The 20,036-nt window shown below is 41.4% G+C and overlaps 1 protein-coding gene and 1 pseudogene across 1 annotated transcript; one reads left to right on the forward strand and one right to left on the reverse strand.

The window, feature by feature from the left end:
* Nucleotides 1-1,181: 1,181 nt before the first annotated feature.
* Nucleotides 1,182-11,412, reverse strand: LOC127778951 (uncharacterized; annotated as a pseudogene).
* Nucleotides 11,413-12,791: 1,379 nt separating this feature from the next.
* LOC127780809 (nuclear pore complex protein NUP54) lies at nucleotides 12,792-18,658 on the forward strand. Its single transcript, XM_052307782.1, has 9 exons — nucleotides 12,792-13,290; nucleotides 13,379-13,432; nucleotides 13,532-13,591; nucleotides 13,690-13,800; nucleotides 17,080-17,145; nucleotides 17,223-17,309; nucleotides 17,408-17,509; nucleotides 17,607-17,756; nucleotides 17,849-18,658. Exons 1-9 carry the CDS (start codon nucleotides 12,826-12,828, stop codon nucleotides 17,984-17,986), a joined length of 1,233 nt encoding a protein of 410 aa, XP_052163742.1. The 5' UTR covers nucleotides 12,792-12,825; the 3' UTR covers nucleotides 17,987-18,658.
* Nucleotides 18,659-20,036: the final 1,378 nt, after the last annotated feature.

Below are 20,036 nucleotides of genomic sequence, written 5' to 3' on the forward strand. Positions count from 1 at the left end.
AAAGAGATGGACTTCTTTGCTCACACATCTTGAGGGTGATGGCTGTCCTTAACATCCATGAGATTCCAAGTAAGTACTTGCTGAAACGGTGGTCAGAGCAAGCGACATTGCAAATATGTGATGAGTACAATGGTCCAGCACCATCAATTGGAGTCCCGACAACAAGCAAGCTGAGGTTCAACGCATTATGCAGGGCAATGACAAGCCTTGCTTCAGATGCATGTGTTAATCAGGAAAAGTACTTGATTGTTTCAGCTGGGATTTAGAACCTACAAGCAATGGTTGCAACACCACACACTGTTGAGACACAACATCAGCAAGGTATTTTGCCTAGTCAACAAGACTCATCAAGTTCAGCTAAGAATCCACCAACCAAGAAAAGGACAGGGAGGCCGGCAGAAAAAACTCACGGGATGAAGCCAATAGGGGAACAAATAACTAAAAGCAGCAAGAAGAGGAGGACTAAAAAGAAGAGCTCATGCTCATATTGCTTCGACAAGACACACAATGTTTCAACATGCCCGTATCTCAAGATAGCGAACATGCGAGACGCTCTACTAAACCAAAAAATGGTGCAAGAGATGGAGTTGACACTCTGAGAAAAAGAGTTCCAAGAGCTGTAGATTTAGATGTGATGCCCTATACTGTTAGAAAATATAGTGGTAATTGCCATATTACAATATGAAACTATCTTCTTGTGTTAGGTGAACCACATTATGTTGTGAGATGCAGCAGACATATTTTTTTTAATTCACATATGGGCAAAATGTTGGATGATTATGTGAAATGAGTCTTTCTTATGATTTATGTGAATGATTGTTAAGTGGAAAGAAGGGAATGCCAAAAAAAAATTACATCTCAGCACTAATGATTACAGTGGAAAAAGAATATGTAGAGCTGGTGAAACATTCATTAAGTGTAGGGTGAGATAACTGTATAACAGTAGGTGAAACATTTGCTTCTTATGGAACAGAACATGTGGAGCTGTGAAACAATCATTAAGAACAGACTGTAACAATTATGAAACAGTAAGTGAAACATTGCTTCTTATGAAACAGAACATCTGGAACTATGGAACAATCATTGATAACAAGCTGAAACATATAAGTACTAGAAGGTGAAACATTGTTTTACTCTGAAAAGAACATCTTGAACTATGAAAACAATCATTCAGAACAGGCTGAAACAAATATCTCACAGTAGATGCAACATTATATAAAGAGTAGCAGTTCAACTTGATAGCACAACTTCAGTGCACAAACAAAAAATAGAAAACACAGCACACTTCAGTGCACAAATTCAGACCATACATAGCTACCCAGAGCATCAATTTTGCACTAATTTTTCTACCATTTTTACAACTTCAGTGACACGACTGCCCCCTACACTAATTTGCTTGAAGTTGATCATGGTCAACTTTAGCCAGATGCGAAGAAACCATCATGTGTGTCACGAATTTCCGGTAGTTAGGCATGTCCCCTTCATTGAATGCTTGTAGGTTTTTCCCATCCCAATTCTCAATGCATCTCAAGCTGAAGAAACCGCGATCAAACCTAGTGCATGGAAAAGCAAGTGATAAGTTAAAATGACACACTTGTGCACAAAAAAAAAAGAAAAATGAAACAACAATTTGGAAACAAAACATACAAATTGCTTTGTACTGGATACTGTGGAGGAGAGCAAGTTTGAAACTTTGATATATCTTTGATTGGAATTTTAGCATCCACTGCAACCTTGGTGAAATTTGTGACCTGCACGGCACATCGGAATTGGGACAAAAAAAAAGAACTTAAAACTCAATGAAACAGTTAAAAAATTATAATGGAACACATGGTGTTCCAGTGAACATCTTACCAGGTTCTATGAACCACTGAGAAATATCATCCCTCTTGATTGAATCAAAGTAATTTATTTGTTCTCGCAAAAGGTTGATGCAAGTCAGCACCCAATGCTTGTCACGTACAATTGGGAAGAACAACTTAATGGGGTGGGAGGCAAAAAAAAAAAGTAGCATATGTTAAATGATAACTGGAACAAGGAACAGCTATGAATGAAACAATATGTTAGCATATGGTGAAACTAACAATCGAAACAAATAAATGATCATTGAAACATAGTGTTAAAAATAGCTGAAACATTGTATTAGTATGTTGTGAAACATATCAGCAGACTAACTGAAACATGTAAAAAATCAGAGGGATGGGAGAACTGGTACCAGATCTAGTTTAGGAAGTTTTTGCTCCTTGTTGATTGATTTCACCCATTTTACACAGCTTTCAAACACAAACTTCTCAGGATTGCAAATCAATTTATCCCAAGGAAAAAAAGGGAACAACTGAATTAAAAGCAAAAAAACAAAAACAAAAACAGATGTAATAAAAAGGGGGTGGTTAAAACATGTTACCGTCAAGCCAGGGGGGAAAACAAATTTTTTATGCTTGATTTCATCTTAGAATCTTCCCCGCAGTTTGCATTGAACATCTCAATCCAACACGACATAACTTCGTTGTTCAACTCTCCTCTAGGTTTCATTGCTTCACGGAAATACTCAAGTGAGACATGGAATCCTCCAATCCTTAAGAATGGAGTTGCCCTGTTTTTCCAAAAAAAAAAGTTGGGAAAAAATTCAGATAAAGCTGTTCTGAAACAAATGTGTTGCATTTAGTGAGACATGTCATAGTGACTGATGAAACAACAGGGGAACCTACACTGAAACATATTAATAATAAAAAGGTTGAAACAAATGTGTTGCAAAAAGAAAAGTGTGAAAACACTTACAACTCTTTGGCATCTGCCTTCCTTGACCTATTTGGCACAGAATCAACAACACATCTTTTGTACACATCATTTATTTCAGAAGTGGTCTTCAACTTCTTCGCCTCTACATCACAATCACCTTTCCGCGCCCTTTTCTTCCTATTTTTCTTCTCATGGGTGCTTGGACCACTACTACCAACACCTACTATAGAGGAAAAAACATTAAAGAGGGGGTAGGGGTGTTGTTCATAGTTACTTTACCCACACCGAGAAAAATGAGAGAGAGAGATAGAGAGAGAGAAGGAACAAAAAAGTGGTGATTTTACCTAGAGGTAGCGAGCTTGTAGCACGTGGCGGTGAAGTTGTAGCTAGGGATGTTGCCCTTACTGTTGCTAGAGAGAGTACTACTGAAGTTGATGTTTTTATTGCAGTGGGTGAAGGGGGGGCTGGAGAAGGTGTCTTTGCAGGGGGTGAAGGAGTTGCAGAAGATGTCCTTGCGGAAACAGGTGACTGAGGTGATGGAGAAGGTATCCTTCCATCCATTGCCGACTGAGGAACATTTGAAACATGCAAGGAGAGCATCTCAGCAGCCAAGTCCTGAGTGCTAATGAAATCAGGATCAGATTCATTGAAGAGTCTGAATGACGGTGCATCACATGCATCATCTAGATTTGAGATATCAGAGCGGGAAGCAAAAAAATAATCATCAACAGCTGGGCTGCTTGGCACAGAACCGCCTGAAGCTTCCTTGCTTGGTCCGTCAAAATCTGTAGCCTCAGCTACCCCCTCAATGCTTGATGGTTTTGAAACGGCCTCAGCTGCTCCCTCAGTGCTTGGTGGGTTTGAAACAGCCTCGGAAATGCCCACTGCAGTGTTGCTATCAGCTAGCACCTTGCTTATGTCAGAAATCATATCACATGTTCTTTTTGCATGCAAATCAATCATGTCCCTCTTGAAGTTGTCAAGTGCTGAAACAAACTCATCCTGCCACATGGCACTGTGCTTCTCAATAATAGATTTTAAGCTTGTTGGAAACTGAGACAAAATGAAACAAAGAGAGGAACAAGTTAGATGCAAGTTAGAAAAAAAAGAAAAAAAAGGCAAAAATGTAGATAAGAGAAGAGGGTCAGTGAAAAAGTGAAGAAAATTTTTACCGTAGTCCCTTAGCTGCTTGAGGCAGATAGCCTGATCCATTCATTCAATAAAGCAGAATCTTGAGCAACACCATCTTGGGCGACACCAGCTCCAATGCCTACACCATCTTGACCAGCACCAATTGGAACATCCTCAGCCCTTGCAGCCTGTTGACCCCTAATTTTGGAAATCGGAAATCTTCTGTGTTTATCAGTACCAATCCCTAGATCAGTAGTTGGTACACACATACATAGCCGAATCACAACATATCACGAATGAATTCAGGCTAAAAGAGTTAAATGCTTACATTAGGGCCAGGCAGGCCGACAACTATCAGAGAACAATAGCGGAAAACAAAAATAATACAAGGGCTTGGTTGACATGCCACAAGCAGTCGACTAGGGAACGAGACCTAGAATGGAACCGCACTCCGGTCATCTTGTTAGGTACGCAAGCGTACTAACAAGGGCTTCTCTTCAACACTCTGCTAAAAGATATATATAGAGCAACAATGAGTACAAAAGTACTCAGCAAGCCACCACACAAAATGCAGTAATGTAAGGGTATTACAAAGAGTGGCTATGGTTACTTTGCGTAAAGCTGAGTTTTCAAATATCATTTCACAAACCTAAGACCTAGCATAAACTGTTCAAGTTTTAGTTCCATTGTTCATTAAACAGCGACGGTTCTGTCCACCATCCATTGTGTTCCCAAGGATAGCTTCTGGTCGTCATGGTTTTCTAGGGTTTACCCCTTCTCGCCTCCCAAGAAGTTGATCCACCAGTACAAAATCATCATGCATCATCCCACCCATCATTTTAAGAATTTAGAGTCTAGCCAAGTGTAATACATGTCCCGGTGCTCAATAGCCGCGAGCACGGCTATTCGAATAGATTTGGTTTACTCACACTGCAGTGGATGTGCACTTTACCCGTACTCCGTGACTTGCCCAACACATGAGCCTACGTCCCAACGAATGAGACTTGCCACGGCAAAGCCTTTCAACAACCTCACTTTGGCAGTACCCGTTCCATGAACTTGAGTCCTCATGCACTCTAGGCGTACACGGTTTCTAGCAGTGAGAGGAGTTCTGGCGCTCCCGGGAAGGGAAGACTCACACATGCATTAAGTTATAGTTAAGTTTAGGTTTACACATGGCAGTCCTATCAATGGCGACACCACTGTAGGCACCCGCCCCTCGCGGTCCTACCAATGGCTGCCCCACCGTAGGCCCTGCCTCACACACATCAAGAAAACCACTATGCAGGGATACTGCCTCCGCTCGGCTATTTACTCCGCTAGGTCTATATCCATACGAGAAGTACGGTTGTACTGAAGTCGTTTCATGCTTAGCTTCATGGCTCGGTCCTTAATTGACCAGGGACGGCACTAGCCTTTACCGGACACCACCCAAGTCCTCCAGCCACCCCAGTCGAAAACATTTGTTTAGTTTTAACTTTCTTTCACAAATCATCTCATCAATGTCATGGCAATGTGGCGCTCATGTCTCCACATACCGTATCTCAACTACCTTCCCCAAGGTAGTTGCCCAAGCATAAAGCATTTGATAAATATGAGAATGCATGAATCTAAATTAGCATTACTAAGCATTTGTCATAAGTGACTAGGGACTCATACGTAATTATGGGTACAAGGGAATAATGAGATAAGCAATAATCAAAGGCATGGCATAATAACAAATAGGATATTCATCATTGCATGCAATTTTATTTGTAAACAAAGCAATTTCGCAATTGGGATCAACCATGCTCAAGGGATGGGGTGATGACTTGCCTGCTCAGGATATTTCTTATTCTTGATATAATCTTGATCAACCTTCACCTCCTGGAAGCTGCATACATTGCCTCACGACTAATCGATACACCAAAACTACAATACGCGAGAGGAACCAATATTCAAGCAACAATCAATATGCACAAACAAAATATAATTGTTGGGTCGTACCTAGGGTTGCTCACATTACTGTGTTTGCTAATGGATTGTAAGGTGCTACAAAGTCTCTACTATGGCTGCACTGTTTATATAGGTAAGGAAAATGGAGGTAGCTTAGGCTCTAAATTACATAGCATGCAAGCAGCTGATGAGACAAGAAAGCTTATGGGCTAAGCCTTCTTAGTATTTTATATTATCATTATGGCTCTACTGGTACTAACTAGCACAGTATATGAAATGCACATTTTGCTAATATGTGGTTTAGTCTACCTACAGGGTTATGGGAGGGTTATATGACTACTCGTGCATCTATTCAGATAAATGGTCTTATACTAAAGTTTCTGTTGTTGGATGGATTAATTTAATTAGGATCAACAAGCAATCACAGGGAATCATTTATATTATTATTTTACCAATGGGGCATTATTTTAATTACGATCATATTTTGCTTGTCATTATAAATTATAAAAGGGTTAATAATCATCCATGATCTATATGTTAGATCTGTGAGGTTATAGGTACAGATTATTTGTCTGTGTGGTCTCGTAACGAGGTCAACATTTATAATTAGTGTTTTACCTACTTTGATGTTTATCAAACAATTCATAGTTTAATAGGTGCAACAGTAGGTGATTGACTTACTGTGTATGTGTTAAATGGATGTACTGCACATGCGAGTTCAATAATATGTTAATTGGATTATTTACCAAACATGAGTTATTTATTGTTCTATTAAATAATAGGTGTCAACCAAATTATATATATACTACTATATAGGATATTGCACTGGTTAAATCTATCATTCGATTGATTCCATCACACCCAGCTCTGTTATTATACCTCATGGACAAACTAAGGACTGATATGTGTGTACTTAGATTTTCAGTTATAAACTCATTAAGTTAATCCTCTATTTAGACAATGACTAAATCATGAACTTGACTATATATAATCATGGAATAATAAATGATACTAATATCTCCTATCTTCGCTTTAAATTGAACTAATACATATAGCTACACATGGTTCCCATAGTGACAGAACATGTTAACAACAAATATTCCTCTACCTAGTTCACTGTACAATGATAATTTTTATTTGCTAGCACATTTTTAGTTTAATCATTATCTAATCATGTGATATTAATTATTTAATAATTATAAATATATTTTATTAAATAGTGAGTTATATACCATTGGGAAGCTTATGAATTTAGATGAATTTAGGTTCAAGTTTCACTCAAATCGGAGCTAAAATGAATAAGTTATGCTAGTTTAAATATTCAAATTTGAATTAATCCGAGAAATTGTAAAAAGCTACTGTTCATAAACGATTTATTTTTAATCCAAAACATATTCACAGCCTTGTACCAACTGACAAGTGGGACCCTGGGTTTACTCCTTATCCTACCGAATTATTTTTCAATGCAAAACTGCATCGGTTAAATGACAGGTGGGCCCGGTTGGAACTCTCTCTCTCTCTTTCTTCTCTATCGTCTTCAACCTCCAGCCATCGGGAGGCAGCACCAGGGCACGGCTGGGCGCGACGGGCACGGGGCCGGGGCGGCACGGCGGCGGCCAGGGGATGTGCGGAGGAGCTCTAGCGTCCCTCCACCGGCGGCGGCGGCGCAAGGCGGGGCAGGGGCGAGCGTTGCGGCACGGCAACGCCATGGCCGAGCTCGGCTGCAAGCAGCTACGGCGAACGGGATGGTTTGCGACCAAATTGGTGAGAGCGTGAGCATCTATGGCGCATGAGGGTTCCGTTTTTCCAGTAAAATAGAAGGGAGAGCCCCCGGGATAGCATGTCCACGGTGACCTCCATGGGTGGAGCTTTGGAGCTCGGCTTGGCACTGCTATGGACCTAATCGACGAAGTTGATGGGGGATTTAATTCCTAGGGGACTAGAAGGAGTCACAGGAGCGAGGAATTACTGAGGGAATGCAGAATGGCGATGCTCGATGTCGCGGTGGTGGAGTAGAGAAGACGATGCCGGCACGCATGCTAGGTGTTCGACGAAATGTGTATCCGAGGAAGAGGCAGAGAAGGATGGGATTTTTATGAGGGCTTAGCTTGGGGATAAGCCAGGATGGCGTGGAGGATAAGATCGGCAGCTGGTACATTCGATGGCTGCCTATACGGCCTAAATTAGGGAGGTTGACGCGGCTAAGTCTTCCCTCCTCCTTCTCCATTAAGGTTCTAAGGCCTAATCACTGCTTCTATAGCCTATGGACTGGGTGTTCTAGTGCTAGCTAGGGAAGAGGGATCCGTTTTACCCACCGGACACAAAGGGGGGGCGCCGAGACATAATTGGCTGTGGATAAGGCGGCGGACGTGGCCATGGGACGCGCGCACATGGGAGCTGTGGCGGAGCGGCGGCTTGCTGGGGGCGGTTTTCCCGTCCTAAGGTAGTTGGCTAGGGCTAGGGGTCACGCGAATTGGCGTTCTGGCCGTTATCCGTTGGTGGCGAGGTGATGGGTGATGGCGATGGCAACGGCGCGACAAGACGCGAGGCGCCGTGTTTCCTGGAGGGAATCCGGACGCGCTGGCGGAGAGGCGGCTAGGTTTGGTGTGGCACGAAGGGGATGACGCACCGGCACGGACACGATGCGGTGCACGGCGTAGGGAGCGGTGCGATGGGGTCGTGATTGTGGCGCACACGGAGGGACGATGCGGGCGCGGGCGCGGCATGGGTCCAGCGCGATGCAGCACACGGAAGAGAGGCGCCGCACACGGAGAAAACGGAACACGGCGCATGGTGCGGAGGAGCGGTTGCGGCACACGGGCAGGACGCGATGCGGCGCACGGGTAGGAAGCGGCGGACCGGATCGAATAGATGATGGCCCATGAACAGTGACCGACAGAAAAAAGAAGGAAAGAAAAAGGAAGAAAAGGAAAAGAGAAAGAGGGAGGACTAATCTACAAAATAGTTAGAATTGGATTTTGATTTGAGATGTGATCCATACATTTTGGTTCGGGGAATTCAAATGTTTGATTTGAAAGTTTATGTGGTTAGTCATTAGTTCCCAAATGAATTTGCTTTCCACTAGATTATCTAGAAATTATCCAATAAAACTTTAGGCTTTGATATTTCTTAAAAACTAATTAAATATTCTAATGTGACCTTAATAATACAATAGCACATTGGTCGAGTTTATTTGTATAACAATGTATTTTACAGGGACACGTTTAATCTATTATTCCATAAAAGTAAATTGAGACTTGGTATAATATTGACCTAAATGTTTAGTTAAACACTCACATAAACGTATTATATATATAAAGCTCAATTTATTTGCATGACAAATTATTTCACATGAGTGAATCCATCCCATGAGAGACTCGATGAAAGTTATAAATATTAATTTAAGAGTAAATTACACAAGCGGTTCTTAAACTTGTAACGAAGTTTCACTTAGGTCCACGAACTTGCAAAATGCACATCGAGATCTTTAAACTTGGTTTAATGTATCATCCCGGTCCAAAGCCTGGTTTGATCGTAGTCTTACCTATGTGACATGCCACGTGGACTATGACATGGCTAAATTTTCTTTTTCCTTTTTTTCTCCTCATCTTTTCTCTCCTTCCTCACCTCGCGTGGAGAAAAATGCGGCAGAAGGGAGAGGAAGGAGGCAAAGTGGATAAAAAAAAAGGATAAGATGGGAGGAGAAAAAAAAGGAATAAGGGAGAAAAAAATAAAAAAAAATTCCATGTCATCGTCCACGTATCCTGCCACATAGGCAAGACCACGGTCAAACGAGTCTTTAGACCAGGATGATACATTAAACCAAGTTTAGGGATCTCGATATACATTTTACAAGTTCGTGGACCTAAGTGAAACTTCGTTACAAGTTTAAGGACCGCTAGTGTAATTTACTCTTAATTTAATTATTCCAGTGGAACACTCCTATATATATATATATAGAATCATTGTAATGGCGACTATTTCGTGGTTACTTAGATGTCATGACACTTGTCGACATGGTTCAAGTATTTAACATACAATTTGTAATTTACATTATAGAAATTAATAATTGACTTGTGTTTTATTTGGCTTGCTATCATGTGCACAAATATTTATAGGATTAATAATAATTATCTTATTCTAATTACTTCTTAGTTGTACAGCTTTAGCTTAATCTTCAATCGTGACAATTTATAGTTTGGCAAGCAATAGCAACCATAATATCCAGCATGATGCAGAAGGTTTTAAAAAGTTCGAAATTTTAGTGATTTTTATTGTCAGGAATTTTCAAGATGTTACACAGCCCCAGCATTCTCAGCCTCAGACCCACCAACAACAGCATGGACTTGGGCTAGATATGGGATCTCATTCCGTGGACGGAACTGAAGAAATAAAAAGATGAAACATAGTCTTAGTAAGTGGTGAAACACAGAATGTATATATACTGAAACATTCAAAGTTGTGAAACATACCGGGCGAGACCCATATGTGACATAGCCAAGGTTCATCCTACAACGGTCTACAACAGCAACATACTCAAAGTCCTCATTAGTGACATGACAAAATCTTGGTGTGCTGTAGTCAATGATGCGGAGATGCAGTCCAGTTGTTGGCATTTGCAAATGATCCATGTAAGCAATCTAAAAAAAGGCATTTGATATAGGTAGTTAGCAGGAGCACATTGGCCAAAAAATATAAACTGGAACATATGGCAGCATTGCATGAAACAGATCATATGTGTAATATGAAACAATTGATATATTTTGCTGAAACATATACATAGGTAATTAGCATGCTAGACTGATTATTTACTGAAACATATGACATCAGTTGTGTGAAACAAAACATATATGTTAAATGAGACAAATGGATGTATTTTGCTGAAATATTGGATCAAGCACAACAGTGAAACAATAAAAAATATATATAGCAGGGTGAAACAATAAAAAACTTACAACAAGCAAGGGGAGGCACTCTCCAATCTGAAAAATGGAATCTCGTTGCTCAGTAGAGAATCCCTGATATTTCCTGATTTCCCGCATCAAACAGCTCGCCACATGTGTGCACCAATCATACTGACTCCACATCTTGACATCAACCAAAGAATGCAAATTGTCGAGATTCACATAATTGCCGGTGGCAGGACACAAGATGGTGGCAAGCAAGTACAAAATGAAAGTCCTCAAGAACTTCTCTTCATCATGCAGAGAAAGCAACAATTTCTCGCACATGCCTGTAACCAAGTCTATTGCTGACAAAATATGGATGGTACAGGGTCCTGATCTCTTTCACAATTTCACTGTTGGCATCACTAAGCTTAACAGGTAGATCGCCATCATTTAGCCCAGTAATCTTCTGTACTAACAACTTATCAAACACGATAACCTTGCCACGGAACCTAAACTCACAAATCTCTGGGTTCATCTTTTGCATAATCCATTCTGCAAGTTGACTATGGACCTTGAAATTGCTTAGTGACAGAAAAGACTCAAAGCCATTATCTATGATGAATTGCTTTTGATTGGGTTTGAACTCAAGCATAGTGCGCTTAAACCTCACACCGCCCCATCTATGCTTGAAGTTGGAACCACTACACCAATCAGGCATCCTTGAAAAAGAACACACAGAACACAAAAGTCCGAGACAAAAATACAACATGTGCTCTGCAACAAAAGAAATGTGTATACTACTATGTAAGACAAACCAGGGAATACTATGAAACATAATATTAATGTGTACTGCAACATTGCATATGCATGGATGGGAACACAAAAAAGGGAAAAAATAAAAAAATGCATAATAGATTATCACAGTAAAAAATGGTAAAACAAAAAAACCACCATATGAAAACAATCACAGTGCAAACTATATATTATATTATCAAATATATCTCATAATAGATCATCATAGATTATCCTTCTGTGACAAATTAATGTAACTACTAGAGTACAATCACATCTAGGAGGCCACATGCAACACAGACAATAAAAATAATCCATTCACATCTAAGGGGGAATCTCATAAATGCATCCTCATAAATTATACCTAAAAACATTCTGAAAAAAATTAATGTCATTACTAGAACACATTCACACTAGTAGACCACATGCAAAACACAAAAAAAAACATTTCGGATTTGGGGGAGAAAAGCATGGGGGTAGCAAGAGGTTGGGTGTGGAGTGGGGAAAGGGGATAAACAAAGGGCTCACCTCGACGCCGGGAATGGAGCTAGAAGCCGCCGCCGAGGATAGAGACAGCCACCGCCGCCGCTGGTCGGAACCGCAGCAACACGCAGCCGGGGGGTGAGAGTGTGGTGGGGGTAGAGCCGTAAAGGGGAATGCAACGATTGGAGAAGCCGCTGCGACAGCTTCTAGCTTCTCCAGCGCCGCCTGAAACGCCGCCGCTGCCGGTCGAAACCGCCTCAGCCGCCGCCGTCGCCTCCCTGCTAGACCTAACTCCACGCCGCCTCTCCGAGTGCTCTCTCCGATTGTGTCGGAGCGGTTACGGAGGAAAAAAGGGAAACGCAGTTGTTTCCCTTTGATGTTGCAACGGGCTAAACGTACGGAACGAATCTCAGCCGTGCGTTCTGTCCTAACGGATTGAACGGCTCGCGCGCCCGTCCGACGATACGCCTCACATCGGACGGCCGATAAGAAGCGTTTTCGAAATGTAACCTATCAAACACAACTAGTTATGCGTAATTAAGTATGCTAGTACGAATCATATAAAAACCGATTCAATGGCTAAAAACCGACTGTAGTCAACCAAAAAACGTGTCGCCAAAAATTTAGCAAAACCGTTGAAATATTTGACCGTTCCGTTTATTATTATTATTTTTTTTACAAATCGGATTCTTCCGGAGTTGAGCATATCACAAGTTACACCTCCAAATCTCCGAAATTCGCATCCGCTCCCCCGCATTCTTCCCTTCACCCGCTCAGTTCGGCCATCTCCACAATCCCCCACGCCCCGAGAAAACCCTAAACCCCCCAACCCTCGCCGCCGGCAACCGCCGCCGCCATGTTCGGCACCCCGTCTTCGTCGCCCCTATTTGGGACCCCCTCCACCACCCCGGCATTCGGCGCCCCTTCCTCCACCCCTGCATTCGGCACGCCCTCCACCACCCCCGCCTTCGGCACCCCTTCCTCCACGCCGGCGTTCGGCGCGCCGTCGTCCACCCCGTCCTTCGGCACCCCCTCCACCGCGCCCGCGTTCGGGACCCCGTCCTCGACCCCGGCTTTCGGCGCGCCCTCCTCGACCCCTGCCTTCGGGGCGCCCTCGTCGACCCCGGCGTTCGGGACGCCCTCGTCGACCCCGGCGTTCGGCGTGGCGCCGTCGCCGTCGCCATCGCCGTTTGGGTTCCAGCAGCAGATGACGCCGTCCCCGTCGCCGTTCGGGTTCGCCGGTGGGGGCGGCGGCCAGATCACCACCCAGATGGCCCCCGTCGCGCCGCTCCCGCTCTCGCCCTCCGACCGTGACATCCAGGTCCGCAACCCTAGCAGAAATCTTGGCCTTCTTTTGTTGTTTGAACACCGAAACGGCTCACAATTTCGGTGCTCTCTGATGCCTGAAGGCTATCGTGGATGCGTACAAGGAGGATCCTGGAAACCCTCGTTATGCTTTCAGGGTGAGATTTTCCTTCTAGCTGTGCTCCCATTTATGCTCTGGGAATGAGCCTCGGATTTGATGTGATTTGGTTGACTTGTTGGTCTCTTTATTCCGGCAGCATCTGTTGTTTAGTGTTACAGAGCCTTCACAAAGGGTGAAGCCAGTTGCGGCATCTGATGTAAGGAATTCGATAAATGTTTTAATTAACTTTTTAATTTTCTTTTGTGGTGTTTTGGTTGGATATACTAATATGTATTTGCTACTTTGTTGATGTAGATCATGTGGGCAGAAGCTATGGGGAAGCTTGAGGGCATGGATAGTTCGGATAGGGAGAGGCTGTGGCCTCAACTCGTGCAGGGATTTAAGGATCTTTCCTACCGGCTTAAGGTTCGGCATTTAGATTGGATACCTTCTATCTGAACTCAGTGAAGAAATTATATTTTAAGATAAATCGCTTATTTTCTTTATCCTCAGTATATGGCTACAGAATGTATGCAAGTTTTAACCAGTGAAGTTGATTGAAAATGCTAACATGTGATTTATAATTGCGTTGCATGTTTTTTTTTAATACCGCAGTAGGGTAAGATTTTTTCTCGGAGATGTCAAGTTGCGTTGACAAGCTGACCACATTTGACTATTTCGCCTATAAAATGTTTGTGTTTTTCAGTTTTTTTTCCATTTAAATTCATTTCCTACCCAACTTCTGGATCAAACCTTGATTTCTTTCTGTGGGAGGTGACTTTGAACAAAATGGTAATGCCTGCTAGGCTGCTGAACTATTTCAGAAACAAAACATTTTGTTTTATCATACTGGCTGCGTTATACCCTCCTTGAAATGTATGGTGAACTGGTGACCTGAATTAAATCAACTAATAAAGGTCATGCATGTTGATGTATTGCATACATGCGTATCTGTAGTATTTTGTTTACTGATATCTTTTCTGAGCATATACATACTTTTCTAATAGGGGATGGTTTCCACTAGCTAAAATTTAGATGTTCAATTCTCCAGATTTAATTTTGAAGTATGGCAAGGGACTTGTGGATCACAAGTGCACAAGATATTTTTTTATGTCAACTTTTTCATGCAAGTGGTTGGCTCTGTATCTAGGTTACCAGATGACACCCTGCATGTTCTTGTGGGATATTGATGTATACACTGCAGTTGCAAAACAACAATATATGGATTGAAACTTGTAAATTTGTTGAGAAGTACCTAAAATCGTACATCCAAACATTGATTAATATGGGCTAGGAAGATTAGGTGATAATCTGAAGCTTGAAAAGCACAATCTAAGGGTGAGAAAGATTAGTGATGGTGCAATTTCAAGTGGTAGCTTTATAGCAATAACTACCACTAAGCGGGTTTCAACTGTATAGTATATATAGATAGATGTGTTTACATACACTTCTGCTGCTATCCAGTTATCATCCTACAAGTGGTAGGGGTAGGGAGTGAAAAAAAAGTGAAGTATAAAAAATTATAGCATTTTAAATAGCTTAAAGCTTTATGTATCCGAGTCATAATGTTAGGGGACTTATACTTCGGGCATCTGCACTGGCTAGAGAACTAGCGCGCATGTCCCGCTCGGCCCTGTCGCTATACACATTAGTTAGCCCCGCTAAGCAACATGGCAGGTACGGACACGATCAACTAAGCGACCAATTCGGCCACGGCCCAAGTGACAACATATGTAAATGCATGGTTGGCATGGCTAAAAATTTAGTCAAAATTTTCAAATTTAAAATTCAATGTTATGTTAAAAAAGCTTGGTCAAACTTGTTGACGGTAAAAAAATACACACATACACTACATCATGGTTATTAAGGCGTCGCTATAGCGTCGTGGCGTTCCCAGAAGGGCAAGGCGTTCTTCCGCCATAGGCTACCTCCGCCTTACAGGCATAAACTGAAGGAAAGAGGGTAAGAGCAGAGGGGAAAAGTCTGTTGTCTTGCTGCTGGTCCTCCCTACTCCCTAGCATCGCCCTCTCCCTTTCTTGTGCTGATGGGGAGTACAGGGAGATCAAGAGAGGCACCACCTGCGGCTGCTGTGCCACATGAGAGAGAAAAGGTGGAGGAGAGGAGGCTGCTGGCTGCAATAGAGGAGAGAAAGGATAGGATGATGGTGTATGCTTGCTGCATCGTGCACAAGGAGAGAGAAGAAAGGTGGAGGAGAGGAGCCTGCGGTAGTGCTGCACAATGGGGGAGAGAGATCTAGATGAAGGTGAGGTGACGGCTGTTGGGAGGGAAGCTGTTGGGAAGGGTTAAAATGTTGTTTGCTAGGTTAAGAGAGTAAAGTATTTGGACTAGGCTAGGTAAGTGCTACTATTGGGCTGGGCTGTGATGAATAGAGTACCCCATTAGTATTTTTAGGGCCCATATTACTTAATACTTTCTATTTTTTCAATGCACTTAAGGCGTCGCCACGCCATACGCCTTATCGCTATGGCAGTAAGGCGGTGGTGGGTCGCCATACTTCGCCATACCGCCTTAATAACACTGCACTACATGCATGCATGCACGTACCGTGTCAATTCTTAAACTGCAATTAGCAACTAATTACCTCAATATAACTTGAGTCCTTGCAAGTTCGCTGTTCGCGACACATACAACAGCACACATGGCCTAGTAGGCCCATCCTCGTATGCATCAGCCCGTGCTGGAATTGTGTGCCATGAACGCATCTAGCGCGTCCGCACCAATTAGTCTTTTCGATAATTTTATCCCTCTTATTATTGAATTTGTAACTTCTCTTCAAGTCTACATGTCCTTTTGACAAACTGATATGTAACTCCTTACTGGCACATGACGTGTTGCATTCATCAAATTGTTGAAATGCTGGTGTATCCCTTGGAAATAACAAAAATGTAGCAAGCATAATGCTCTGCAATAATTGTTTTAGCACATTTTCTTTGTGATTAATTTCAAATGTTTGGCCTGAACTCAAGTGATTCAGGGTAGTCCTGACATCAATTCATTTTTGCTCATTTGTGTGTGCAGCATTATAGTTCTCATAAATCGTTTGATGGTGGTAAAACTGGACTGCTTTAAAGTGTCTGTGCAATATCTTTACATTGAAGTTGGGCTTTGCATGGTTTTTAAATTTGAATCAATATCTGTGTTTCTGTGCTATATTTTATTTTATAGGATGCTTGTAAAAACCTTTACCAAGATGAAAATATGGTGCTGTACTGGATGACTTCTTTATACCACATGCAGATATGACGTGTGGTTGGAGATAAACCTATATTTTATAATTCAAATGACCAACAATTTATTTCCGCTACCAGCAGTAGATTATCTCATAAAGGAGATAATCTATTGGCCGACTCTTTTTGGTGGTTGCACTCCCTGGAGACATAAGATTGTACTTCGTATGCATTTGTTGTATGTCAAGCCATAGATTGTTGTCCGTTCCTGTTTTATTTGGGTACTTTTAGCCACCTCCATTTGCATTTCTTGTTTGAAAAAAATATATGAAAAGATGTCAGTAATAGTCATCGTTCTACACTAGTCCATTTGCTTTTATTGTTTGCAAAGAAAAAAGGAAAAAGATTTAGTAACAATCACCACTCTACAGTAATTGTGCATTTGTCAGTCCATGAAATACATAATTCTCATTGACCAGACCTGTTGACTCTACAGCCCTTGTTTTTCTGTGCACAGCTTCAAGATGGAGTTCTTGTCTCAGATTCTGATAGATTGAGCATGACACGCGACAATGTTAAAAAGGTATGACTTCATACAAGTAATTTTCATGTGCACCTCCCAAGAATCATTTATCTCGTGTAACAAAGATTCAATTATAGTTGCAAAGACATTTCCAAGCTGACACATACCCATGGATCCAACGGCTGAAGCAGCAAGAGTTGGTTATTGAGAGACGCCTCTTAAGGGTGATAATTCTTCTCTATGTTCATTTGAAAATGGCGGTGGGAATTCATTGTTCATGGCAACGTTTCTAACTATTGTCATTTTTGAACTGGTAAAAAAGATAATGAGAATAGTGGAGGCATTAGAGAATCGGGGTTATCGTATTCCACTAACGAAGGAGGAAGCTGATCTGTATGAACGACTGGCTGTTATAGCAAAGCAGGTTAGTTTTCTTTTGCCCTCATATTATTTCTAATTTTGGCTGGTTAGTTTTCTTTTGCCCTCATATTAGTTCTTTATATTGAATCCTTCGTGTACAGCTAAAAGGACCCACTGGTGATCTGCACAAGAGAGTTTATAATCTTCTTTCAACTTCTCGCCTTCTTGCTAGTGCTGGTGGCACTGCTGGTCCTATCTATATTCCTAGCTCAACGAAAGTTGACGAACAGAGTGTTGCTGAGCTTCTTGAGGTATCTTATGTGTGGGACTGATTTGATTCCTTTGTTTTTAGATGGCAGGCCTTGTTTCATCTCAGAAGATGTAACGTTCTGCATTATTACAGGCCTTACAACAACAGACGGAAGCTGTTGCCAAGTTGGGCAATGTGATGAAAAGAGATACAAGAGACTTGGAAATAATACTTTCGGAAGATACGGACATGGCAGAAGACAGTGTTGGGAGAAGGGCATTGAAGATGTAGAACTAAACCAAATTCTTCATTCAATGCATTGACATCAGCAGATCCTTCTTTGGTCAAGGGTTTGAGTGTCGGAAAGATGGCAGCCAAACGAACGTTTGACCTTAAACGTCTACCGTTGCAAACGACTAAACGAGAATTTGTTCTGTTTGGAAGGGCCATAGTGGAATTGGCGGCTTGTGTTTTGGTGACGGCAAAAACAAGTCACCAGTGTGACCAAATCTGATGTTGGCACTTGGCAGCTGTGTAAACCACAGCCACCTGCTAAGCCCTCTTAAATTCGTGAGTTAGTGAGAGATCGATTGCCTGCATGTAACACTTGTATAATGACATTTTAAGATGATTTAGATGAGCGTCTTTGCGGACTAGATCCAATATATTGTCGCAGATTGTTGTAGGTTTAAACGGAGCTTAGTTTGGTGATGTGCCCGGGAGGCTGCATGCAGGTTTCAAAATGCGAAGAGCTAATCGAAATTCATGGCTTTAACTGATTTGAGCTGACTCGAATCGGTAAGTTGGTTACGAATTTAGTAGAATAAAAAGGTAAATTTGAATTGTGAGATTCGGAAAAGTTCGGAAGATTCCTATGAACTATCAATACGGCCTCATCTTTTGGCTTTGCTTATGCTTATAAGCCAAAATTTGAATTTTCAACTTTAAATTTGAAGTTAATTTTGAGGCTTTTTCATTGTAATTTATTTTTCAGCATTTGTTTTTAGATCGCTAAGAACACATATATAAAAGTTTTATTTATAAATTATTTTTGGTTTGCAAATATGCCGTTTTGCTTATTCCGTCAATAAGCAAAATGATGACCTCCATAGTGTGTAACGTCAAAAAGTGATTAAGAAAAAAAAGTAAAATTATGTAAATCTTGGTACTTTTCAAATTTTAATAATATTTATCTTTACAAATATAAAAATTGAAGATTTTTCTGCTGATGATGTATGCCGTTCGAGTTGACATGTGCACGGCCGTTGGGTCCAGTCTGATCAAAGCCCCATGTGTAGTGAAGTTGTAATTCCGATTTCCAGGCGCCTCACCTGTTGATCAATTCGGATTTCCAGGCGCTAGCAGACGCTCAGCTGGCCAGGATGTGAATGGTTAGGATATGGATATAACCTAAACCATTTTCAGTGAGTTTGTTGATCCATGATTCAATAGGGTCTATCCATTTTGAGTCTGTTATATCGATAAATTATACGTGGATATCCAAATTGATCAGGGACCAAGAAATTTCTATTAGATGTGTGTAAAATTTGGCTCAAAATATTTAAACTTGCGTTCACACTAAAAAAACTTGTAAAATTCAGTTGAGTTTTGTATGAATGGTTTCTTGCACAGAGAAGTAACTTTACGTGAATTTTAAGCCATTTATATATGTGGGACCCATAATGCACTATTAATAGACTATAAGAAATTCCTATAATGTGCACGCGTTTATATTTTAAAAACTTATTAAATTCAGTTGAATACGTAGGAATGATTTATTATACAGAAAAACAACTTTATACAAAATTTGAGCCATTTAGACATGCGGGACCCATAATGCATTACTAATAGACCCAGAAATTTTAGTTACATGCGTTTAAAATTTGGACCAAAAATTTTGTTAAATTCAGTTAACCTCTTTTTGGAATGATTTATTATATAGAGAAGCAACTTTGTATCAATGCCGGAACATTTATACATGTAAAGCCATTTTGGATTGAGCCCTTAAGACCTAGATTGTTAATGGATTGATCTGTTTACATTTTTAAGTGATATCTGTTGGAGCAAATTTTTAATAGGTTCAACGGATAAATGGATCGATAGTAACCATTCCCATCCTAAGCAGTTGGAATATCGGAATAGCCTCTGCCTGATAAACGTCCAGGGGTTTTCCAGCTAACTTCCATAATATTTACGTTTTTTTAATAGCCCCTGTCGAGAAGCCTTCGGCAGTTCGGCTGAGTGCTGACACAGAGGTGGAGATGGCTGGTAGGCGGACGACGCTCCGCTTCCGGCGATGCGGCGCCCGCCATTAGGCAGGCGATGAGGACGGGTACGAGTA

This window comes from Oryza glaberrima, chromosome 7 (assembly GCF_000147395.1).
Source record: "Oryza glaberrima chromosome 7, OglaRS2, whole genome shotgun sequence".
NCBI lineage: Eukaryota > Viridiplantae > Streptophyta > Magnoliopsida > Poales > Poaceae > Oryza > Oryza glaberrima.